This window comes from Astatotilapia calliptera, chromosome 12 (assembly GCF_964374335.1).
Source record: "Astatotilapia calliptera chromosome 12, fAstCal68.1, whole genome shotgun sequence".
In the NCBI taxonomy this organism is placed as follows: Eukaryota; Metazoa; Chordata; class Actinopteri; order Cichliformes; family Cichlidae; genus Astatotilapia; species Astatotilapia calliptera.
In genome coordinates this window covers 10,845,777-10,872,183 of record NC_137433.1, presented here as the reverse complement: position 1 = coordinate 10,872,183, position 26,407 = coordinate 10,845,777, and the positions used below count along the sequence as shown (strand labels likewise).

The following is a 26,407-nucleotide window of genomic DNA, read 5'->3' as shown; positions in this document are numbered from 1 at the left end:
GACCTCGGACAAGAAAGCCTATTTTTCTGTTGTTCAATACTGAAGAAATTTAAACTTTATATGCAGAACATTGTAGAATATTTTTAAGGTTATCTGCTATAAAAAGCCAGACCAGGAAAATCTCCTTCATGTTTTTCTGTGTTTTATTCTCAGTTACTTTCACACATAGACATCTGCTGTGATGTTCACAATTCTGATGAAGTCAGTACTGATAAATGATCAGAATTATAATATTTCTGACTGTCTGAGGCTAAGTTGAATCGAATCGGGACTTGAAAACCGGAATTGAATGGATTATAGAAAGCAGTGATGATACCCAGCCCTAGTGAGTAGCCTAGGCACGACAGAAGTGGATGTAGCTGTAATAGGAAAAGAACTATTGCTAACTTTTCTGTTAAGTTAAGGCCTGATCCTTCTGAAATTCATAGCCAGTGCTCTGACACGGTGTCATCAATCTTTGAATGCTGAAAAAGCACAGTGTATCCAGAAAAACACATTATATTATATAAGTTATTATAAAATTTGTGTTCGCCTAACTTTTGTGCCGGTACGACTAACTTTTTTAAGTTAGGCGTACCGGTACGCCCATGGCAAAAAGTTAGTCTAGAGCCCTGTGCAAACAGTAAAAGATCTCTCAGACAGATATGATATAAACCATTTTAAAACAACACCAGTAATCCCAAACAAGTTCTCGAGTCTGTTTATCATGATACTGTGATCTACAGTGTCAAAAGCAGAGCTGAGATCCAACAGGATCAGCACTGTATATTCTCCAGAGTCTGCTGCCATCAAGATATCACTAGATACTCTAAGTAAGGCCGTTTCAGTGGAATGCAATTTACGAAAACCAGACTGGAAAGTGTCCATAACAGCATTTTTATCCAGGAAATAGTTAAGTTTTTCTAGTACTACTTTTTCTAAAATTTTTGATATAAAAGGCAATTTGGATATTGGCCTATAACTGTTAGGAAGAGATGGATCCAGCTGGGGTTTCTTTAATATTGGCTCAACAATAGCTTGTAAGCTGGGGACTCAGCCAGTATGAAGAGAAGTATTTATCATTTCCACAATACAGGGGCCAATTGAATCAAACACACTAGTGAAAAATGAAGATGGAAGGACATCAAGGGGGCTTGAAGTCTGTTTTATATGACAAAGCAGGCCTCTGATGTCTTGTAATGTAACAGGAGTAAAAGAGGACCAAGTATCAGAGGAGAGCAAGTTAAAAGTTTGATATTGAGAAGATGGAGAGATATTAGACCTGGTGGCAATGACCTTATTTCTGAAATAGTTCATAAACTCATTGCATTCGGACGTTGAGTGAACTGGTGCACAAGGAGCATCAGGAGAAACGATACTCTTAATTGTTTTAAACAAGAATTTAGGATCTTTCTTTTTTGAAGCTATGAGGTATGAAAAATACTCTGGCATTTTTCCACATGTCATTTAGCAAGAGGATAGATTCTTTAAGGTGTAACTTATAAACCTCAAGCTTGGAAGCCTTCCACAAACGTTCTAGCTTGCGACAGTATCTCCTGAAATTACGAATGTTTTCATTTAACCAAGGATGAGATTTCAAACGTAGGACAGTACTTTTTTTCAGAGGTGCCACCATGTCTAAAGTAGAATTACACTGGTTATTAAAGGATGAGACAAGAGAGTCCAAATCATTCTAAGTCATTTCAGCGTCAAACATGGCAGAGAACCTTTTGCCAGCGTTCTGGTTTATGATTCACCTTTCAATCGTTATTTTGGGAGCCGGGGGATCCAAATAAAACGACAAGTTAAAATATATGCAGCTATGGTCACTCACATGGACATTTTCCACACGAATGTCATTTATATTTAAACCCAAGGAGAAAACAAGGTCCAATGTGTGACCCTTTACATGTGTAGGGCCAGAAACATGCTGCATAAAATTAAAAGACTCTGTGATAGTCATGAAGTCAGCAGCCATATTACAGGATGCATCATCAATATGAAGGTTAAAATCTCCCAAAATTACCACCTTCTCTAATTTAATAATGGATGATAGGAGGTCGTTAAATTCAGTTAAAAAGACTCCGGCAGGGCCAGGAGGTCGGTAGATTAAAATACAATAAAAGGTGCGCAAAGAGCCGACCTTGATCATCTGAAGTTCAAATGAAGTAAAAGAATCCAAGTTCATCAGTCTGCATGTGAATCTGTCCTGGTGCACAACAGCGAGACCTCCGCCACGTCCCGAAAGACGTCGAACAAATTTCCTTCAGATGTATATAATCCATGTTTTGTTGCCACATCTCAGTTAAACACAAGAAGTTGAGAGATTCCTTTATAAAAAGATCGTTTAAAATAAAAGATTTGTGATTGAGCGAGTGTTGAGCAGGGCAAACCTGATTGAAGACGTTTGGTTGGTGCAGTCAACAGCTGACTGAAGTGGCACTCGAATTAAACACCTGTGCGCACCTCTACACCTGTTACGCCGGGCGGGGACTTCAGGGCTAGCAGAAGCTAATATCCATCAACTCTGCCATCAAAACTGTTTTGGTAGATCTCAGGTTTATAATAGCAGCACCATTAACGAGACTGGGACAGCTCTGTCTTAACGTAGCGACTCCGTTTATTGCCAAGCTGCAACAACAAATACACACGGCTCCACCACCAGAGGGTGCTGCATGAACCATTGAATTAGTCCTTACCATAACATCCCCCCTTCTGAGTACATTATAAACTATAATGTTTTCTGTATTAATCCACATTTATGTCAATACTGAAATCACTGCAACTTAACTTGTAGCTGGATACTCCAAGGCTGTTACATTAACTCAAATCTGTAACAAACATTTATTGCCTTAATTTATAACTATTATTTTATTTAACTGTGTGAACTTATTCAACTATGAAGGTGGGGTAGACAACCCAGTCCTTCAACTGAGTGAGGGGATTATTCTGCCCCGGGCTGGTCACTCAGGTGCTCGAGAGTACCTTCTACCTAAATCAAAGTCCTTAAGGTACCTCGGTGGGTTTCTGTCTCTTGTAGGATATCTTCTTTCAGTAGACTGGTTACTTGGTGGTATAAGACACTGCTGAACCTGGTTTGAAACAGGGCTGCTGCTGTTTTCTGGCAGGACAGGGATTTGTTGTTCAGTTGGTTCAGTCTTGGTCCCTTTTAGTGTGATGAGATGGCTCCTGTTTCGACGTAGAAGCCCCCTCGGGGTCTCAACAAGGTAAGACCGCGGCGTATCTGCTCTGCCTGATATAGTCCCATTTGTTTTCATGTCTGTGATCCAAACTTGATCTCCTGGGTGTAGTCCAGTGAGGTCTTGTGCTCTGTGTCTGTAATTGAACTATTTCCACTGTTTTTCTCTCTCCTTCCCTTCTCTCTCTCTCAGTTTAGTGATGTTTGTCCAGCCTGAGTTGACGCAGGATGGAAGTATGGGAACTGTGGTACGAAGTTTCCTCCCCATCAGAAGCTCTGCAGGGCTATGTCCATTGGCAAGATATGGGTCTCCTTCTTTCTGTAGAAGGCTCTTTACTGTTCTCACTGCTCTTTCAGCCTCACCATTGCTCTGAGGGAATCTCGGGCTGGAAGTGGTGTGGGCAAAGCCCCACTCTGAAGCAAACTTTTGGAAGTGTTCTGAGGAGAATTGTGGACCATTATCCGACCTTAACTCTGTTGGAATGCCGTGGCGTGCGAATATGGACTTTAAGTGGTCAATCACTGCTGCTGATGTGGTAGAGGACAGCTTAGCTATTTCTATGTATCGTGAGAAATAGTCCACTGCAACCAAATACTGGCTGTTACTCCACTCAAAAATATCAGCACCAACTAACTCCCACGGCCATGTAGGAAACTCAGTTGGCATGAGTGTTTCTCTGGGTTGCTGTCTCACCTTTGCACATGTCTCACATTCTGCTACCAGCTGTTGTAGTTGAGAGCTCAGTCCTGGCCACCATACCAACTGCTTGGCTCGTTCCCTGGACTTTACAATGCCCTGGTGACCTGTGTGCAGTCGTGTCAAAACATCTTTCTGTAATATCTTTGGAATAACTATACGCATACCTTTTAGGAGAAGTTCATTTTCAACAGTCAGGTCCCCTGCATGCTGGTGGTATGGGAAACATGGACCTGGTATTTTGAGTTTGTCCGGCCAGCCGTTCCTGCAGTAGAGTTTGATTTGTTTCAGTGTTTCGTCTTTGTCTTGCTGCTCTCTTATTTGTTGTAGTCTCTCCTCTGTTGCAGGAAGACCTGAAATCACCTGATGTGCATACAGGTTCATTTCGTCTCTTAATGTCTCATCACAAACAGTTTTTTCTGGTGCTCTGGACAGCACGTCTGCAGTTGCGATGTGTTTGCCTGGGACATGTGAGATGGTGAAAGAGTACCGCATTAATCTCATTCTCAGTCTTTGTACTCGTGGTGGCAGTTCGTCTAAGTTCTTGGAGCCCAAAAGTGGTACTAAAGGCTTGTGATCTGTCTCAACATGGAACTCAATGCCTATAAGAAAATCAGAGAATCGCTCGCATGCCCAGGTTATGGCTAACGCTTCCTTCTCTATTTGAGCATACCTTTGTTCTGTGGGGGTTAATGCTCTTGAAGCGAAGGCCACTGGCTTGGTTGTGTCATCCTCTTGTTTCTGAAGTAGCACCGCTCCTAGTCCATAGGAGGATGCATCAGCTGATACTGTTGTTTGTGCTTTGGGGTTGTAGAGTGCCAAGTTCGGTGGTTTACTCAGTTCTGCCTTAATGTTGTCAAACGCTGTTTGTTGAGCCTCACTCCAACACCAAATTTTTTTGGTACTGAGTAGTTCTCTCAACGGCTGTGTTTTCTCTGCTAAGTGGGGAAGGTACTTGCCTAGATGATTAACCATTCCTAGGAATCGTCTCAATCCACCCACATCGGTGGGTGCCTCCATGTTGCTGACCGCTTTCACTTTTTCTGGGTCTGCTTTGACTCCTGTAGTGTCAATGATCTGTCCGAGGAACTTGATTGAGGTCTTTGCAAACTGACACTTCTCACTTTTCAATGTCACCCCTGCTTTTGTGAGCCGTTCGAGGACTGCAACCAGCCTCTTGTCGTGCTGGGTCTGTGTGTCAGCATAAACCAGAATGTCATCCATTTGGCAGACAACACCGTCCAGCCCTTCCAAAAGCTGAGACATTCGTTTTTGAAAATGCTCAGGGGCTGAGGATATGCCAAAACAGAGTCTATTGAAACAGTACCTTCCGAATGGTGTGATGAAGGTTGTGAGAAGAGCTGACTGCTTGGACAAAGGTATTTGCCAAAACCCTGAGTTAGCATCGAGTTTTGAGAACAACTTTGCGCCCTCTAGCTGTCCTAGGGTGTGCTCAACTGATGGCAACATGTGTCTTTCTCTTTTCACAGAATTGTTTAGTTTGGTCAAGTCCACGCACACACGCACTTCATCTCTGTTTGGTTTAGGTACTGGAACCATTCCTGCACACCAGTCAGTAGGCTGCTCTACTCTGGAGATTACACCTAACTCATACGAGCAAGGTCTCCTTTGACTTTGGGCAACAGGGGAAACGGGACCCTTCTTGGGGTTGACGGGGCAAATGGTTTAGCGTCTGCTTTAAGCTCAATTTTGTATTCCCCCTCCATTCGGCCTAACCCGTTGAATAGTTTTGGAAACTGCTGCTTTACTGCCTCTACCGAAGTGAGTGACACTGCTTCTACTCTGGCCACTAATCCAAGTGCTACACTTGCTAAGCGGCTAAGTAACCCTTGCGTCAGGTCTGCTACTGCATACACAGGCTGTACTGTAGTTTTGCTCGGAGTGCTCAGGTTAGCAGTAAATGTCCCTCTAACGGCTAGTGGAGACATTTCCGCCCCATACAGTTTCAGATCTGTGGGTTGCAGCTGTGGTTTTTGTGCTAGAGCATTGTACTCTTTTTCAGGCAATACGGTTACGTCCGCTCCTGTGTCAATTTTGAGCCAGCAGTCTACATTGTTAACTTTTATTTTAGTCAACCACGCATCCTCAGTTCTCTCTGAGGCTACTGTTCCCAAAAATGCTACCTCCCTTTCTTCACTGTCACCATCTGCTGCACGTATTTCTCCCACTGCCCCAGACCTGCACACTCTTGCATAGTGACCTTTCTTTTTACACTGATTGCAGAGTACCTCTTTGGCTGGGCACAGGTTCTTGCTGTGAAAGGGTGTCTTTCCACAGCGGTTGCATTGGCTTTTCACGTTCCTCTCTGTGGTTTGTGGCACAGTCCACGTCTCTTATCATTTCACTGTGCAGCGCCCCGTAGCCACAATGCTCAGCCAAGGCATATAGGGATGTAATAAACCCGTCTGCAGTCTCTCCTGCTTCTTGCTGCCTTTGGTTGAACTTTGCACGTTCAAAGATAACATTTCTTCTGACTACAAAGTGTGCCTCGAGTTTGTCTTTGAGAGTGTGGTACTCACTCGCCTCCTCTTCGGTCAGGTTCAACGAAGTGATCACGTCCTCAGCTTCATCGCCCATTGTATATATCAGAGTGTTAACCTGGTTTTCGTCCGATTGTAGCTCGAGTCCGGATGCTATCCTGAACCTCTCAAAGCGTCGGATCCATTTCGGCCACTCTTCTGGCTTTGAAAAGTCAAATTTCGGCGGCGGTGATACTTGGAAGGCTGCTGGCTCGGCTGTCATGCTGCTAGTCGCAAGATGCTAGTTAGCGTTTGCTAATTTGTTAGCTTAGCTCCTACTGTGGCTGTTAATGCAAACTTGCAGGGCGAGTTCTCTCCGGTGAGAAAGCTTCCGTTTTCGTGACGTTCTTCTTCCCTCTAGAGTACTTCTGACACCATGTTTTGGTAGATCTCAGGTTTATAATAGCAGCACCATTAACGAGACTGGGACAGCTCTGTCTTAACGTAGCGACTCCGTTTATTGCCAAGCTGCAACAACAAATACACACGGCACCACCACCAGAGGGTGCTGCATGAACCATTGAATTAGTCCTTACCACAACAAAAACGGCGGTCGAAGGAGGGACGCCAAGTGAACATGGGGCCATCAGACCATAGATTCCGAGCTGGGAACTGAAGTGTAGCGTCGGCACCAGGTGACAGTAGATAAATTGGTTGTAGGCACCGGGACTCTTCCCACATGCAAGAAGCTAATCTTCAGTACCTTCTCAGTCGAACCTGGACACCGGCCCTGGTTCCCCTACTTCTTCTTTTCTTCGTGTTAAATCCCACCGATATGTATTGTAACATGCAGTCAGGTGAGGAACACACAAAGGGTGGAGGGAAAAATTTCCTGTAACTGTCCCAGCTGTCACAGTAGCTCTCCATTGAATCTTTGATATACAACATCATGCCCCGATCATAAGTATTGGTGGCAGAGACAAAATCAAAACACAGGACGGTAAAAATAATCTTGCAAGTGACAATAGCGGCCAGTATAAAACTATACCAGCGAGCTGTAGCGGCACAAGTGGCAAAGCCAAACACAGGCGCCATCTTGTCCTTGTCAACATTATACCGGTATTACTGTGAATGGTATGATATGACCCAGCCTTACTCAGTGGAATTCCCTTTACTGATAACCTTTACTAAATATCTATAACCAATCTGAAATTATCCTGTTTTGTTTTGGGTTTTTTTCAATGTTGAAATTAAAATCTAGTAGCAGCCTTCTCATTTCTTTGTGTTTTGTGCTGTGTTTTACAGGCCCACAGAGGAGGACAGCTCCGAGGCAGATGAGGGACGGGTCCCAGGACGGTCCATCGACGGTGGAGCTGGCCATCCTGGTGTCCCTGAAAAGGCAACACCAGTCTCCAATGGAGCATTTCCTCCTCAGCCTTGTTCCTGCTCTGGAGAGCAGCTGGTCCTTTTTATTCCTGTCTCTCTGTAAATACTTATATTTTATATATTTATGTTTAATGTTTTTCTGTGTGAGAATTTTAATATTATTTCAAATAAATTTTTATAATGACTAATGTCTCAGTTCTACTACACAGCAAATGTTGGCACACGACTTGACACATGCAGAATTTATTTCATATTATACTAATGACAATATATACTAATACAGTGGGATGCAAAAGTTTGGGCAATCTTGTTAATAGTCATTATTTTCCTGTATAAATCGTTGGTTGTTACAATAAAAAATGTCATAAAAATAAAGCTGCTTTACAAGAATAGCCCACCCCCACCACTGGCCTGCATGTTTGTGGTAATAACAGCTTCCAGTACAACATAACTCAGTCCTAGGGCGAGAGGCGGGGTCGCAAGGTGGTTGGTGCCTGCCGTGGTGGTAATCCCCGAACCAAATGGTGGACACCAGAGGTGAAGGGAGCCACCAGGCTGAAGAAGGAGTCCTATCGGGCTTGGTTAGCCTGTGGGACTCCGGAGGCAGCCAACAGGTATCGACAGGCCAAGCGGAATGCGGCTCGGGCAGTGGCTGAAGCAAAAACTCGGGTGTGGGAGGAGTTCGGAGAGGCCATGGAAAAAGACTTTCGGACTGCCTCGAAGAGATTCTGGCAAACTGTCAGGCATCTCAGGAGGGGAAAGCGGTGCTCTACCTGCACTGTGTATAGTGCTGGCGGAGCGCTGCTGACGTCGACTAAGAAAATTGTCAGGCAGTGGAAGGAATACTTCGAGGACCTCCTTAATCCCACTGACACGTCTTCCGAGGAAGAAGCAGAGTCTGGGGATGAGGGGAATGACCCGCCAATTTCCGGGGGCGAGGTCACTGAGGCAGTTAAACTGCTTGGTGGCAGAGCCCCTGGTGTTGATGAGGTCCGGCCCCGAGTTCCTGAAGGCTCTGGACGTTGTAGGGCTGTCCTGGTTGACACGCCTCTGCAATGTTGTGTGGAGATCAGCAGCAGTACCTGTGGACTGGCAGACCAGGGTGGTGGTCCCCATCTTTTAGAAGGGGGACCGGAGGGTGTGTTCCAACTACAGGGGAATCACACTCCTCAGCCTCCCTGGGAAAGTCTATGCCAAGGTGCTGGAAAGGAGAGTTCGTCCGCTAGTCGAACCTCAGATACAGGAGGAACAATGCAGTTTTCGTCCTGGTCGCGGAAGACTGGACCAGCTCTTTATCCTCTCGAGGATACTTGAGGGTGCATGGGAGTTTCCCCAACCAGTCTACATGTGTTTTGTGGACTTGGAGAAGTCCACAAAACACATTCGACCCAATCCACAATCGACCGTGTCCCTCGGGGTGTCCTGTGGGAGGTGTTGCAGGAGTATGGGGTGTCTGGCTCATTGCTATGGGCCATTCAATCCCTATACAATCGTTGCAAGAGCTTGGTTCACATTGCCGGCAATAAGTCGGACTCGTTCCCAGTGGGTGATGGGCTCCGCCAGGGCTGCCCTTTGTCTCCGGTTCTGTTCATAATTTTTATGGACAGGATTTCTAGGCGCAGCCAAGTGACGGAGGGCTTTCGCTTTGGTGTCCTCAGAATCTCATCTCTGATTTTTGCGGATGATGTGGTTCTGTTGGCTTCATCGGGTGTGGGCCTCCAGCTCGAACTGGAACGGTTCGCAGCCGAGTGTGAAGCAGCGGGAATGAGGATCAGCACCTCCAAATCTGAGGCCATGGTTCTCATCCGGAAAAGGGTGGAGTGCCCACTCCGGGTCGGGATGAGTTCCTGCCCCAAGTGGAGGAGTTCAAGTATCTCGGGGTCTTGTTCGCGAGTGATGGGAGAAGGGAGCCGGAGATCGACAGATGGATTGGGGCTGCAGCTGCAGTAATGCAGACGCTGCACCGGTCCGTCGTGGTGAAGAGGGAGCTGAGTGTAAAAGCGAAGCTCTCAATTTAAACGGTCGATCTACGTCCCTACCCTCACCTATGGCCACGAGCTGTGGGTAGTGACCGAAAGAACGAGATCGCGGATACAAGCGGCAGAAATGAGCTTCCTCCAAAGGGTGGCTGGCCTCTCCCTTAGAGATAGGGTGAGAAGTTCGGCCATCCGGGAGGGGCTCAGAGTAGAGCCGCTGCTGCTCCACATCGAAAGGAGCCAGCTGAGGTGGTTCGGGCATCTGACAAGGATGTCCCCTGGGCACCTCCTGGGTGAGGTGTTCCAGGCATGTCCCACTGGGAGGAGGCCCCGGGGCAGACCCAGGACACACTGGAGAGATTATATCTCTCAGCTGGCCCGGGAACGCCTTGGCGTTCCCCTGGAAAAGCTGGAGGAGGTGGCCGGGGAGAGGGAGGTCTGGGCCTCTTTGCTTAGGCTGCTGCCCCCGCGACCCGGCCTCGGATAAAGCGGATGAAGATGGATGGATGGAGTAATAATTTTGAAAAATCTATACACATAAAACATACACACGTTGTCCACCCCAGCTGTAAAACTCAGAAACTAGTCTTACTTGTTATCATCTATCGTCCACCTGGGCCTTACACAGAGTTTCTGTCTGATTTCTCAGACTTTATATCTAATTTAGTTCTGAGCTCAGATAAAATAATTATTGTGGGTGATTTTAACATCCATGTAGATGCTAAAAATGACAGCCTCAACATGGCATTTAATCTGTTATTAGACTCAATTGGTTTCTCTCAAAATGTAAAAGAACCCACCCACCACTTTAATCACACTCTAGATCTTGTTTTAACATATGGCGTAGAAACTGAACATTTAACAGTGTTTCCTGAAAACCCTCTCCTGTCTGATCATTTCCTGATAACATTTACATTTACAATAATTGATTACACAGCGGTGGAGAGTAGACTTTATCAAAGTAGATGTCTTTCTGAAAGCGCTGTAACTAAGTTTAAGAATATAATCCACCCACTGTTATCATCTTCAATGCACTGTACCAACATAGAGCAGAGCAGCTATCTGAACGCTACCCCAACAGAAGTTGATTATCTTGTTAATAATTTCACCTCCTCACTACGTACAACTCTGGATACTGTAGCTCCTGTGAAAACTAAGGTCTCTAATCAGAAGTACCTGACTCCGTGGTATAATTCTCAAACACGTACCCTAAAGCAGATGACTCGTAATCTGGAGAGGAAATGGCGTGTCACAAATTTAGAGGATCATCATTTAGCCTGGAGAAATAGTTTGCTGCTTTATAAGAAAGCCCTCCACAAAGCCAGAACATCTTACTATTCATCACTGATTGAAGAAAATAAGAACAACCCCAGGTTTCTCTTCAGCACTGTAGCCAGGCTGACAAAAAGGCAGAGCTCTTTTGAGCCAACAATCCCTTTAACGTTAACTAGTAATGACTTCATGAACTTCTTCACAAATAAAATGTTTATCATTAGAGAAAAAATTACCAGTAATCATCCCACAGATGTAATATTATCTACAGCTACTCTTAGTACCATTGATGTTAAGTTAGACTCTTTTTCTCTAATTGATCTTTCTGAGTTAACTTTAATAATTACTTCCTCCAAACCATCAACGTGTCTTTTAGACCCCATTCCTACAAAACTGCTCAAAGAAGTCCTGCCATTAATTAATTCTTCGATCTTAAATATGATCAACCTATCTCTAATGATCGGCTATGTACCACAGGCCTTCAAGCTAGCTGTAGTTAAACCTTTACTCAAAAAGCCATCTCTAGACCCAGCAGTCTTAGCTAATTATAGGCCAATCTCCAACCTTCCTTTCATATCAAAAATCCTTGAAAGAGTAGTTGTCAAACAGCTAACAGATCATCTGCAGAGGAATGGTTTATTTGAAGAGTTTCAATCAGGTTTCAGAGCTCATCACAGCACAGAAACAGCTTTAGTGAAGGTTACAAATGATCTTCTTATGGCCTCTGACAGTGGACTCATCTCTGTGCTTGTCCTGCTAGACCTTAGTGCAGCATTCGATACTGTCGACCATAATATCCTATTAGAGCGATTAGAACATGCTGTAGGTATTACAGGTACTGCACTGCAGTGGTTTGTATCATATCTATCTAATAGACTCCAATTTGTTCATGTAAATGGAGAGTCCTCTTCACACACTGAGGTTAATTATGGAGTTCCACAGGGTTCAGTGCTAAGACCAATTCTGTTTACATTATACATGCTTTCCTTAGGCAGTATCATTAGAAGACATAGCATAAATTTTCACTGCTATGCAGATGACACCCAGCTCTATCTGTCCATGAAGCCAGATAACACACACCAATTAGTTAAACTGCAGGAATGTCTTAAAGACATAAAGACCTGGATGGCCGCTAACTTTCTGCTTCTTAATTCAGATAAAACTGAGGTTATTGTACTCGGCCCTGAAAAGCCTAGAAATATGGTATCTAACCAGATTCTTACTCTGGATGGCATTACCTTGGCCTCCAGTAACGCTGTGAGGAACCTTGGAGTCATTTTTGACCAGGACATGTCCTTCAATGCACATATTAAACAAATATGTAAGACTGCGTTCTTCCATTTGTGCAACGTCTCTAAAATTAGAAATATCCTGTCTCAGAGTGACGCTGAAAAACTAGTTCATGCATTTATTACTTCCAGGCTGGACTACTGTAATTCATTATTATCAGGATGTCCAAAAAACTCACTGAAAAGCCTTCAGCTAATCCAAAATGCTGCAGCAAGAGTCCTGACAGGGACTAGAAAGAGAGAGCATATTTCTCCTGTTTTGGCTTCCCTTCATTGGCTTCCTGTTAAATCCAGAATTGAATTCAAAATCCTGCTTCTCACATACAAGGTCTTAAATAATCAGGCCCCATCTTATCTTAATGACCTTGTAGTACCATATCACCCTATTAGAGCACTTCGCTCTCGCTCTGCAGGCCTACTTGTTGTTCCCTGAGTATTTAAAAGTAGAATGGGAGGGAGAGCCTTCAGTTTTCAGGCCCCTCTTCTGTGGAACCAGCTTCCAGTTTGGATTCAGGAGACAGACACTATCTCTACTTTCAAGATTAGGCTTAAAGCTTTCCTTTTTGCTAAAGCATATAGTTAGGGCTGGACCAGGTGACCCTGAATCCTCCCTTAGTTATGCTGCAATAGACATAGGCTGCCGGGGGATTCCCATGATGCATTGAGTTTTTCCTTTCCAGTCACCTTTCTCGCTCACTATGTATTAACAGACCTCTCTGCATTGAATCATATCTGTTATTAACCTCTGTCTCTCTTCCACAGCATGTCTTTTATCCTGTCTTCCTTCTCTCACCCCAACCGGTCGCAGCAGATGGCCGCCCCTCCCTGAGCCTGGTTCTGCCGGAGGTTTCTTCCTGTTAAAAGGGAGTTGTTCCTTCCCACTGTTGCCAAAGTGCTTGCTCATAGGGGGTCATATGATTGTTGGGTTTTTCTCTGTATCTATGAAGCGCCTTGAGGCGACTTATGTTGTGATTTGGCGCTATATAAATAAAATTGAATTGAATTGAATTGAACACGCACATGCACATAGTGTGACATTGTACAACTTTTTTCAAAATACTGTATAGCAACAGGTTTTCATCATGGTGCTGATCCAGAATCATTCCCTTACTGTTTATTCCTAGTCATATAGTATGAGTACTGAGAATTTTTTAAAGTAATAAATATAAAATAATTTATTTATAATGATTCAGTTTGTTTCAAACAGGGAAGGGGTCCCATTTCACTGCAGGTAACATGTACGTGTAACACCGCAAGTGACAATTAAAGGCATAATCAATCAATAATCATCAAAATCTTATTAAATGTTTAAACTGTAGAGATACAATAATTTGGGTGATGTAAAATCAGCATTTTGTTATATTTGAAATATAAATCTAACAATCTTTTTCTTAATGTATTTTCTTTAAAACACAATGCGTTTTTTTCTGTCATGATTATAATAATCCACAATTATGTGGATATGCATATTAGATAGTGTTAAGTGAAATATAACCCCTCCAAAAGGCAGGCTGTAACTTACTTTAAAACTAAATAAACCGGTGGACTGAGCTACAGACTCATGACACCCTTACCCAGTTAGCTAACAGCTATGACCAGCACTACTGTTGCACACACAGTACGCTCATTTGTTTCAAAGTGGAATTATCACTCAGTTTGTATTTTCCCAGATTAAAGAAAACTTTAAAACTCTTTTTAAATCCTAAAAAATATATGTGTAAGAGTTTAGTTTGTCTTATGTTGATACACTGGAAACAAAGCAAGACACAAAGAACAGAAAGTCCCATCACATGAGTTTTATTTTGGTATTTATTTAAAAAACATATGTACAAAAATGTAAAAAAAGTTCAAGTCCAGACTATATAGACATACACACACATGGGAACAAAACTGGCAAAGTAACCAAAAAGAATATTGGCTGTCTTGTATTTGCTGTGAGTTCTTCTAGTTCAACAACCATGTGTCACGAGTGCAGCTTGTAGGTTGTGCAGTGTATTGTTTAAATCGCAGCAGTACTCTGACCAGCAGTCGTGATCTTTACAGCTCCATTCCTCCCTTGCCTGAAGAAACAAGTGAGATTATCAGTGACAAGCAACACAGACCTTTAGTTTGTCATCTTCACAGAGTTGTGCGTGCGTGTCATTCTGACTTACTTTTTTTAGTAAGTTTTAGTAAGTACGATTTTTTAGAATGTGTCGTCCAAGTGGGGACTCTGGACTCACACACCTCTTCATATCTGCTTTTGTGGTAACACTGAAAGATTTTTTAAAAAGAGGTGTATTAGAAAGGAGCTGGAGAACACAGCAGAATCATGCCTCAGATGATCTTGTGGACTCACATGATTTCTGTATGTGGACAGAAGATACTTGGGTAGTGTATCACTGGCTCAGCCTTGATGAGCTTTGGGCTGATCCTGCCAATGTAACTGTAACACTTGCATTTATTAGATTTGCTGGCTGGTTGTCCTGTGTAGGAAAAGACAAGAGCATTACCCGTTGATCAGCAGCCAAAATATCCATAAACAGGATGAAGGGGAAAAAAAGAAACAAAGAAGGAAAAAAAAATTTTTTTTCACAGTACCTTGTGCACCTAGGATAAGCAGGCAGGCAATGAAGGCAGTGACTGAGTTCATAGTTGTGGCTGTATGGCAGATCCGCTGTTCACCGTTTCTGTCTTGAGTATGGCTCCTGATGCTGTGAAGTAAGCAGCACGCTGCCTGCACAAGTGGTCCCACCCCCAAGAGGTGTTTTGCAACATTAATTTCACTTTCCAGAATGCTTTCACTTTCTTCTTCTTCTTCTTTTTCCCCTCTACAAAGCCCATTTCCCAGAATCATAGACTTCACCCATAGCTTTGGAACAACAAAAGAAAACAACAACAGGTGCCTCAGGGCACTGTTCTTTCTGATATTGTCCAAACAGAGGTCAATGAGGAAAATAAATTATAACTTGTTATACTGAACATTGAATTGTTTGCACACAGCAAAAGAGGGCTTTTCCACATTTCTAAGTGCATGGTGGGATTCCAAGCATAAACTTGCACAAACCTGTTGAGCTCTCCCTGACTTTCTCACTTAGGTAACTTTAATGTTAAGGGAAAAGGTTTTATGATTGTATGTGTTTATGTTGTACTTTTTAATACAATTGTTATTTTAAAAGACTGAAGGCAGACACTAAAAAGGTTACAAACAGATTGCAAGCAACACAGGCCAGATGGATGGTAACAGTATATAGTTTGACTGAGTTAGTGATTGGGTGAGGAAGGTAATCGTGGTAGGACAGCTCAGATCAATTCAATTTTATTTTATTTAAGTAGTACCAAATCAAAATTATTCAAGGTGCTTTCTATTATAAAGAAAGCACAATAATATAATTTATTATTGTATATACAATAATAAATGATATTATTAAATAATAATAAATATGAGAATATAATAAAGAAAGCAGAGAAAACCCGAACAATCATGACTCCCTTTCCGCAAGCCCTTTAAAATGAGTCCAGTTATGAGCAACTGAAATGACAATTGTTTTTAAGAGAAAGAATCTTTGAGTATAAATGAGCTGTGCATTTAATTGCTGATGGACAACATGCATGTTCCATAAAGCATGTGTAACTGACATACAAAGTCTAATCATGACTTATAGTGGGTAGTCAAGAATAGACATTGTTTTATAAATGCCCACCATTAAAGGACAGGGTATTTTAATGTATTAAATAGCTGTTAAAATGTTTCTTTAATTTTGTTAAAATCAACTTATTACTCCATGCTAACAGTATATGCACTTTTCTTCATTCATTCAAATATTGCATAATGTTTCCACTTGTATACTGTATACAAACCCACACAGTCTCTAGTTAGCTAGGAAACTACAAGAATGCTAAGTCACAACTTTACATTCACATAGATTACATCCCAGAGCAATTGCTTTTGTATTGTCAGTATGTGTCCCCATTTCAAATTATCACCAGTGATTTCTGTGGAAAAGTGATGTGAAACTCAAACAGACTGACGAAAACACCGTGCCAAATGTTTCAGTTAAACTCTGAATGAACTCGATGAAAGTAGGGCCTTGTGTTTTGGAAAAAATCAAGTTGGATCCACACATCCGAGTGCATCCAAAAAAAATAAAAATAAATAAATAAATAAAAATTTCATGTAAATTGAGAAATGAGAAGAAAATTTGCAGATTATGAAGAATTTGTAGCATGCTATTTATTTCAAAAGTAGGATGTCATGCCATATAGAAGGCACTATGGCAGAACTAAATGAACATGTCATAAATCCAGTTGAGCTTTCACAACTTCAAATCATTGCAAGTCTAGGTTTCTACGCAAGCAGTGTGACTAAACTAGTAAGAGTTTCACACATGGAAGTCTAAAGCCATTACTAGTGTAGTATTGTAATGTAATGTGTATTGTATTGTAATGTGTATGTGTTTGTCCCCATAGGGAAATAGTTCCTCTGCATTTAACCCATTCACCCAGTGAAGCGGTGGGCAGCCACCAATGCAGCGCCCGGGGAGCAGTGTGTAGGGACGGTACCTAGCTCTGGGGTACCCTAAGGGTAGCCGTTCAGTGGAGTCGAACCCCCGACCTTCCGATCATGGGGCCACCACTCTACCTACTGAGCTATCCCTTTAATTGGTATAAAATAAATAAGGTATATATTTTTAACGAATGCCTAGAAAAAAAGTCCTAATTACTACTGAATTTTGTATGTACAAAGACCATTGGACCTCAGTATTTACACTCTTTCTAACACAGATATATGAAGGATGAAGGGACTATGCAGTTGAAACTCCACGTGTGCACCTGTGGACAGCCTGACCATCTGTTGAAGGTAACGGACTAACATGGCTAATGCTAGCATCTCTTTTAAGATCATCTTGGCTTAGAAAAATAGCCAGCAGTACTAGCTAGTTAAAATCCAGAGAGAGAGAGCAATGACCACCGATCAAGATCAACCAGTTTCTTTTCTGGCAGCTGTTGTAATAACAAAGTTTGCATTCTTTGAAAACTGCTGGGTCATGTATGATTTGTCTGAGAACATGTGTCATCTCATGAGCCAGCATTTAATATCCAAGACTAATAGGAGGTTGTATTGTATTCTCACCTAAGCTGCGAGGAAGAATATTCAAACTGCAGTGGATTAATGAAAAAGCACCAACTGTTAAAGGCTGGCAAAGAGGAGCATTGGAGTATATTACACTCAAAAACAGACCAATTCTTTAAGGTCTGTGAACCATACGTGAATCATGTATAACCCGATGTCTCTAATATTTTACTACAAGGATTTCCTTGAGTGTTCGAACTGCATACTATTGGAACCACAGGTATTGTATTGTTAAGATGGATCTGAGCTGGTGTTGTGTGTTTGGTTTTCGGTTTGTTTGTTCCTTTTTTTTGTTTTTCATTGCTGTGAATTTTACACCATATCATATTATGTAATTATGGGTTGTTTGTGAAAATAAATGACTAAAAATATTGTTAAAAAAAGAGAGTTGGAGATGGGGAGGAGGTGGGTTACACAAAGGGGTCTGCAAAGGAGAATGACAGATGCGCAGTGAGATTTAAAGTATGCAGTGTAGGGTAATTTCCAATAAACCAAGTTCAAAAAGGGCGATCGTGGTTCAAGAATTGGCAGTTTGTCTTGTAATCGGAAGGTTGCTGGACAGTCTCGCTCATTGTGTCCTTGGGCCAGACACTTCACCTACCGCCTACTGGTGATGGCTAGAGGGGCCGATAGCGCGATATGGCAGCCTCGCTTCTGTCAGTCTGCCCCAGGACAGCTATGGGTACCACTGTAGCTTACCTCCACCAGTGTGAATGTGAGAGTTTATGAATAGAGATTGAAAATGTGACATCATTCAGGGGTAAAACCGCAAAGGATTCTGGGAACTCGTGGCAAGAGGTACTAGCGCACGCAGGCTTTCAATTGAAATTACATTACACAGCGATAAAAAGAAAAAAAATGGCAAGAAGCTGTTGTATTATTAACTGCAATAGCCGGTCGCATGACAGCCACGGGAAGCTGACGGGTAAAGAGATCGGTTGTTATCGGATTACGTCGTTGAAGAGAAATTGTTCAAGCCATGTTTCCGAAGTAACAAAGAGGCGACTGGATTGCAGCCATTCGAAGACCAAATATAACATCCCAGAACACTCCAGCTCATATGTTAGTCTGCTCCAAGCATTTCCACAAAGGTGTTTTGTAGTAGTTAATACATCATTTTTCTTAACATAATTGGTGATATAGGTTACAAGCAAGTCTGGCGCTGAACAGAAATTGTCACGCTATGCTCCTTTGTTTATTGTGCATAAATAGTGAATTGTCCTGACACAATATTGTGTTTCACTTCTGTTATTACCATGGTACATTGACAAAAACATACTTTTATTCACAGGATAAAACAGGTTTTTTTTGTATCACTAATTGCCCAGTACGATTACAGCATACAATATTATTGTCACTGCTACATTTCTGTAATGCGAACCAGAAATTATTTCCACTACTAATTAATTGCCGTTGAGCTTAACACCTGAAAAGCCCTGGGGACCTTTTGTGGCTTTTGCATTTTTCGATTCCAAGCCATTTGCACTGTTTAATTGAATATAGCCAAATTCTCCAAAAAAAAGTTTGGTATAATTTTATTTCAAAATTCAAGTCTGACTTCCTTAAATTAGCTTCAGTGGCTAAGCTAACAATACACATCCTCTTAGAGCCCTAGTGGACGTTTTCGTCCCATTGACTTCCATTATAAACGCTATTTTTCACTGCAGAATTATTACCGTTAATGTCCTGGTGATTACTTATGTCTCCGTCTCGTTTTGGTCTATTGGCCTTAGAGTTGTAATTTTTTTATTTGTCCACCGGGTGGCGCCCTTGCTCCACATTTGACCCCGGGCTGGAAAACAGCGGGCTGCCGTAACAGACCTGCGGGAAACAAAGCCTCATTTCCGGCGTGCAGCAGCGGCTTCGCCCGCTGATCTGGCGGGACCATTTTCGGTCCCTAGGACCATGAGAGGGTGCTTTTTTTTTTTAGTCAACAGTCGATTAGGACCGATAGTGTGTGCATTTTATGAAATGCGCTCCTGCAAAAAAAATAAAAGGCGATCGAAATGACTGTTGGTGCCAATCTTTAGTCCATCCAAAGGCCTAATTATAAGAACAAACGAATATTACTTCAAATGTTTTTTTTTTGAAAATATTAAGTTTTTTTGTTTTTTGGGCCTAAAAAAACAGGGCGCTCATGTAATAAACCTGGGATTTAAAGGGTTAAAACAACGAAAATGTAATTAAAACTTTATATGAATATTTCAGGGAGAAGTAGTTTTAAAAGACTGACCAATTTAAAGTGGAAAAAAATATGAATATATAATCTTTTTATTGCACTTTTTGGGGGGTGGACGTTTTGGTCCATTAGGGCCTTTAGAGGGTGCATTTTTTAAGGGCCTACCAAGGGTCCTATTAATAAACGGTTAACGAATGTGTATTTATGAAGACTATTTGTGAGACTGGTAAACTTGTGATATGTACAATGGTCTTTCGTTCTACATGGTGCATTTCAAGGTCCTGTACCCATCCGTCGGCTTGTTGCAGTGACGGTTCTTGGAGTGAGTGCATACACTCATGAAGTTTAGTAAAACTTCATGAGTGTATGCACTCACTCCAAGAACCGTATAATTATAAATATGAGCGTGGTGAAAGTTGGGCAGCACGCTAACGTATTTTGTCCACTCTGTGTGCTCGTAAGGGTCAAACCCTTTCACTCCTTTGATTTTTTTCCATTATGATTGCCCATTCCACAGAACAGAGTTCACAATTCATCCATCCATCCATTCGCTTCCGCTTATCCTTTTCAGGGTCGCGGGGGGCGCTGGAGCCTATCCCAGCTGTCATAGCGCGAAAGGCGGGGTACACCCTGGACAGGTCGCCAGTCTGTCGCAGGGCTAAAACATAGGGACAGACAACCATTCACACTCACATTCACACCTAGTGACAATTTGGATTAATCAATTAACCTATCCCCACAAGCTGCATGTCTTTGGACGGTGGGAGGAAGCCGGAGTACCCGGAGAGAACCCACGCAAACACGGGGAGAACATGCAAACTCCACACAGAAAGACCCCGGCCTGATGGTGGAATTGAACTCAGGACCTTCTTGCTGTGCGGCAACAGTGCTAACCACCGTGCCACCCAGAGTTCACAATTCTGTCTGATATTGGGCCACCATTGTGTTGCTTTGAACTTACTTATTTGGGATGAAAAAATTGTTATGTTTTTTTGTTAAATAAATAATTTTCATCAATAAACTTTCCTTGTTTAAACATGTGCCATGGTGTGGTCTTTCTTTGCTTGTAGCTTCTTGGTGTTGTTAAATACAATAGATAAAAAATACATATAATATACATATAATAATGTACAACACATTATGGAGTATACTTCTGCTGTGAGGTCCTGCCTCCTTGTACTTATGCAATTAACTGGACAATCAGTGGACAGGTATGTTTATAAATAATATTATATTAGGCCAATTTTCTTATACATATTTTTGACCAGGGGGTAGAATTGATTGTGAACTGGAAAGGAAAAATGCTCACCACAAAACACTCCACAAATCCCGCAAATGATGGACTTCTTTATAAACTACTGAATCAAGCAGTTAAAAATTCTTCTAAAAGTTCTAAATGAAGCTTCAGATGTCACTGATCAAGTGACTGTGGAAAAACCTCCAAAGCCTCAAAGGAGTGCTTCTGAAGCAGTATGTTGGGGGGGGGGGGTTGACACAGGCGTCAGCTTCAAGCAGGCCATCACTCTTTGCTCCAGATAGCAAGTCTATCCTTGCAAATAGGTTCAACAGGAGACACAGTTAACCTGTACAGCAATAGCAAATAAATATCTACTCTATACCTAAATGAACACCAGATCTCATCACAAGTGTCCAACACTAAATAATCTGCAGCTACAAACACCCCCACACAACACTGTTTTGCCAAAACTCCAGCAACAAACCAACAAAGCTGGAATAAATGTATGAGTGTCAATCACAGTAGCACAGCAAAAGGTTCCTACAAACAACAATGACATCCACATTAACCAAAGTGTCCAAGATGCCAAACAAAGATGGAACCAAGCTATGACAAAGCTCACAGCAAATCAAAGCAGTTAATGGGGTCTACAAAGCTACCTGACCAAACTACCAAGCTGTTAGAATGCCTGCATCTTAAGGATAAAGGACACTCTTTCGAGGATGCCAATGTTCACATTTTGGACAGAGAGGACAGATGGTTTGAAAGAGGAGTGAAAGAAGCCATCTATGTCCATTGTGAGCGACCATCTTTGAACAGAGGCAGGGATTTACGACACCAACTCTCTGCCATCTATAATCCAGTTTTGAGATCCCTTCCCAGACGCCTTAACGCCCACTCACATCCTGGGCCATCTGACCTCAGGAATTCGCATGATAAGGTGGGGCCAGGTTTCACAATGAACACACCCGAAACTCTGGCTGATTGGGACCCACACCCAGTTTCACACCTTGGCTCAGGCGATTAGAGGATCATCAGGGGGTCCTTTTCTCCCTCTGTGGGGGGATTCTCCCACTAGGTTTATATCTGGGACTCTCCACCATTTGACCTTAGAACTGAAGAAGCTTCTCGGATAAGAGGTGAAACGTCTTCAAGCAACTTAAAGAAGTCCAGATGCTTTTCTTTGCAACCTCCTTTGTTTTGAACTTTTTATTACATTATATCTACTAAGTTTGATCCCTTTCCTCTTCCATTGGCTAACATTCTTTCCCTTTTCCCTCAGTGAAATAGCAATGGGCCAGACACCCCATACTCCCACAGCACCTCCCACAGGACACCCTGAGGTGTCCAGACGCTTTTCTTTGCAAGCTCCTTTGACTAGGATAACCTGGATGACTGAGAACCTTCACAGACATATTCAAAACATATAGTTTATTTATGATGTTTCACTTAGTGATGGTGACATGGCAACAGATTGAGATATAAGGTATCAAGAAAGTTTCAACCCAATAAGATGAAGAAAATGCATATGGAATTATTATAGTAAATAAGCAACACGTGAAGGTAAGATGTGCAGTGGAATTGTTAGATTTTCCTCTTAGGGGGAAAGAAGTTGAATTAGGTGCAAGTATTCTCTTCAATAAAGTTAATGTCCACAGGGCATGGTCCAGTGCTATTTTGCTAACACAGGTGTACAAGTGTGTGCAGTGGCGGTCCTAGCCTGTTTGGCGCCCTGGACGTCTGGGCCCTGTTTCAGGAAGCCGGTTTAGTGGAAAAACTGAGTAAGTATACCCTGAGTTAACGAAAACTCTGGGTTTTCGGTTTCACAAAGCGAGTTCAGCTGAAGCCTCAGTGAGTCACTATGACGACACACGCCGTGAAGCTAACCTGCCCCCTAGCAGGTTTACTTCAACTAACCCTGACTGACCCCGCCTCTTTGTCGGAAACCTAACAGCAGGAAGTGTCAGACATGGCGTGTCCCTTCCTTGAAGAGCCAGTAGATCGTGAAGCCCAAATTCTCCGCAGAGCTCTCCGCCGGGAGAGAGTGATCAGAGCGCGTATGGACATCTTATCATTACCTGATGATTTCCTGTGCGAACGTTACCGTGTCTCAGCACAATCAATAAGTTATTTGGATAACATCCTCAGGCCATATATTGCGCATGTGACACATTGCGGACATGCGCTCAGTCCATTACATATTCTTTGTACCGCACTCCGTTTCTTTGCAAACGGGAGCTTTCTGTACAATATCGGTGACGCTGAGCACGTTTCCAAGGCTACCGTCTGTCGGGCAGTCAGGAATGTTACAGTTGCACTGAAACGTCTCCTGCACTCGTTTGTGGTGTTCCCCGGTCATAGACCCACAAGATTTATCAAAGAGGGATGCCACAAAATTGCAGGTATCAGGATGAACAAAACTCAATGCATGATGTGGTGATACGTGAACTACCACTCAAATGGTACATAAATTTCCAGGGTTCCCAGGCGTGATTGGCTGTATAGATGGCACCCACATCCCAATCATTGCACCCTCAGCAAATGAAGGAGACTATGTGAACAGGAAGTCCGTCCACAGCATCAATGTACAGGTACATAATTCCCTGTAGCATTTCACACCAACAAGTGATGGCATCATGGTAATGGATGCTAATATGTGTTCTCTGCACTGGGCAGATCATATGTGATGCTGCCAACATCATCACAAATGTGGAAGCCAAGTGGCCAGGCTCTGTACATGACTCACGAATCTTCCGGGAATGTACACTGAGCACCAAATTTGGACATGGTGGGTCGAAGTAACTGTGAAATATACAGAGACCAATTGCCACAGGGACGTTTGCACTGACATGTATTCTTCTGTCCTAGGAGAGTTCACTGGCCACCTGCTTGGTGATAGGGGGTACCCATGTCTACCCTATTTGCTCACCCCTTACCCTGACCCTGAACCGGGCCCACAGCAGCGTTATAATCTGGCCCATTGCAGGACACGGGCCAGAGTTGAAATGACCATCGGAATGCTCAAGGCCCGGTTCCAGTGCCTTCGTGGACTCAGGGTCACCCCAGAAAGGGCATGTGACATCATTGTGGCATGTGTGATCCTACACAACATTGCCACAATTAGAGGTGAACAGTGTCCAGCTGAACCAGACAACAGCAGTGATCCACACGATGAACATCCTGACCCACCCACGAATGTACAGGATGGAAGAGCAGTCAGAGACACCATATGCCACAACCATTTCCTGTGACCCGTCAACCCAACATGTTACAAGACAAATACACAGATACTGTGGTCAACTGCCTTTATTGGTCACCCTGTATGTCCTGTACACAAAGAATAAATTAGTATGTTGTACAAACACTGACATGATTCGTCCATCTATGATCACTCCACCCACCCTTAACTGTTGTTCCAGCAGTACAATCTCCAGCTTCGACTTTTGGATCTGCAGCTGGAGGTGCACCATTTCCATGTCGCACTTTCTTATCTTCCTGGCCAGATATGTCTTATACAGCTGCTTCACAGGGAGCTATTGCAACAAGGGACATAGCATTGGCATCCATAGTACATGCCTACTTAGGTTGGTTGTAAATCAGTGCTGAACAACCCACTGTGGAAAGGTTCGTTGTAGGAGTGGCTGGACCCTCTTCCTCTTCATTTCCAGCATCACTCTGCCGGGGACATAGTAAGTCCATGGTGTCATCATAGTACCACATTGTCGTCAGTTGTTATATTTTCCACTGTACACTGTATACCTCATAGTGTGGCTCTGTTGCGGCCTCCTCTGTAGCAGCTGTCACTGTTTCGTCATCATGTGCCTGTGGTGGAGACATTTAACAACATTGCTGTTCTACTGTTGACACATGTAGTCTGTGGAGTATTACGAGTACTCACAACTGCATGTCGGTCTGGCTCAACAGGGGGCTGCACCAGATGCAGTACACCATCACCGTCAACTGGAAGAATATGGGGTTCATACAGGTCACTCATGACTTATGTGGGCGCAAATGGCAATTACCAGACATACCAATCACCATACACCTCATTGTCAGTATGCTCTCAGAGACAACCGACACTGAGGGAAGGCAAAATCAGTAGGTGTCAGGGTGGAAACGCTTTTATGAGCTTTATGTTGCATTGAGGTATATGTTCATATGTTACACTTATTGGGAAAGGTACGGAATGTACTACTCGCTCTGTCTCTGGGAACAGGGAGCTCACCCTGTGGGAGGTTAACACATACACACGCATGTATGCAAAATTAAAGGACACTGCTATGCTCATAATAAAGACGTACCACTGCAGCTCGGTGTGTGTGAGTCTCTCCCTGGGCCCTCACCCGTGCAGCACGTTAACAGTTTCCAAGTGTCTCAGTGTTGTTTATTCACCTAACTGTTTGATGACTGTCATTCTCTGTCAGTAGGACAGTAACTTCACTACGACATAGTTCATTTTGGTCAAGGTGACTGTGCAGAATGGATGTATGCACGCCATGTATTGTTTTGGATTTACCCCTTATGTAGGCACTTGTGTCTTGTGGGGTTGTTGCCACAGAGGATGTCCCCGCAGAGATGCCTTCAGCCACAGGGCGCCCACTGTTTTGGCTGAGGGCCAACTGCTCAGCCTCTGTGGGTGGTGGTGGTGGAGGACCCCCACCTGTTTTTCGGGCCTCCGCTTTTTTTCTGTTGGCTGTGACGGCACACATTTGGGCATACAGAGTAGGCAAATGTGTACTTGTGATGTGCTCAGATAATTTCAATATGTGCTTACAGGTGGTATATTACTGTAGCCTCTAACTGCAATTGATTTACATAGGACACACAGACCAAGCACTATGGCTCATAATACAATTACACCTTACCTGTTTGGACTATGTTTTTATATTTCATTTTTACTTGCTGCCAGGAACGTTTGGGGCCTGTTGGGTTGCACCTGCGCTCACATCACATCACAAAATAAAATGTATAACATAATAAATAGAATGACATATGATAAAATAACGTGTTATATGGGTGGAAATCCCTAGATCAATGTTTAAATTAACACTCACGCATTGACTCTGTCGGCTATGTTTTGCCATGCATGCTCCCTTTCCTTTGCAGCTGCGGCTGTGTTACTTTTTTTCTGCATGATGTGCATGCTGTCGGCATATGCTGCCATCAGAATTTCCGCCTCGAGCGCTGTGAAATACGTCGACCGCGCCTTCTTTCCCTCCGTCTCCATGGTGACTCGCTTAATCTGTGCTCCACTGATCGGGGCTTTATGTATCCTCGTGCGCGTGCTTAACTTGGGGTTGTAGCAACTCCGCGTTGACTGAACTAATTGTTATCAGCCTTTCTGAAACCGAATATTCCGAGTTGGACAGTTCGGGGTTACTCAACCCTGAGTGTCGTTTTTCACTCTGAGTTTTCCAAACCGGCTTCCCGAAACAGGGCCCAGAAGTATAGATCTTTACTCCTCCATTCAACAATTGGTATGCCGATTACATCGAGAGGGAGAGGTCCCCGTAGTCTGCAAGCCAGTGAAGTAACCATTCCAAGCCAGAAGATGGCGCTTGTCAAAGGATACATAAAGCCCTGATCAGTGGAGCACAGAT

General features: G+C 43.1%; 1 protein-coding gene and 1 long non-coding RNA gene across 2 annotated transcripts; both read right to left on the bottom strand.

Moving 5' to 3' along the window:
• Positions 1 to 14,059: 14,059 nt before the first annotated feature.
• Positions 14,060 to 14,995, bottom strand: LOC145432396 (uncharacterized). The gene is made up of 4 exons (XR_013912673.1): positions 14,859 to 14,995; positions 14,617 to 14,743; positions 14,432 to 14,531; positions 14,060 to 14,338 (listed from the first exon to the last, which is right to left on the bottom strand). It is a non-coding gene; the product is annotated as an uncharacterized LOC145432396 (long non-coding RNA).
• A 9,100-nt stretch (positions 14,996 to 24,095) lies between these two features.
• LOC145432394 (uncharacterized) lies at positions 24,096 to 25,660 on the bottom strand. The gene is made up of 6 exons (XM_080309245.1): positions 25,324 to 25,660; positions 24,706 to 24,767; positions 24,567 to 24,629; positions 24,423 to 24,482; positions 24,209 to 24,340; positions 24,096 to 24,134 (listed from the first exon to the last, which is right to left on the bottom strand). The coding sequence occupies exons 1-6, from the start codon at positions 25,514 to 25,516 to the stop codon at positions 24,114 to 24,116; spliced, it is 531 nt and encodes a 176-aa protein (XP_080165371.1). The 5' UTR covers positions 25,517 to 25,660; the 3' UTR covers positions 24,096 to 24,113.
• Positions 25,661 to 26,407: the final 747 nt, after the last annotated feature.

Bases quoted from the DNA above. Each gene is read 5' to 3' on its own strand.
- LOC145432394 (XM_080309245.1), bottom strand. From the start codon at position 25,516: ATGTGTGCCGTCACAGCCAACAGAAAAAAAGCGGAGGCCCGAAAAACA. The intron at 24,630-24,705 runs GTGAGTACTCGT...TCTCCACCACAG, and splicing joins AGCCAGACCGACATGCAGTT to GCACATGATGACGAAACAGT. The intron at 24,341-24,422 runs GTGGGTTGTTCA...TTGTTGCAATAG, and splicing joins CTACAACGAACCTTTCCACA to CTCCCTGTGAAGCAGCTGTA.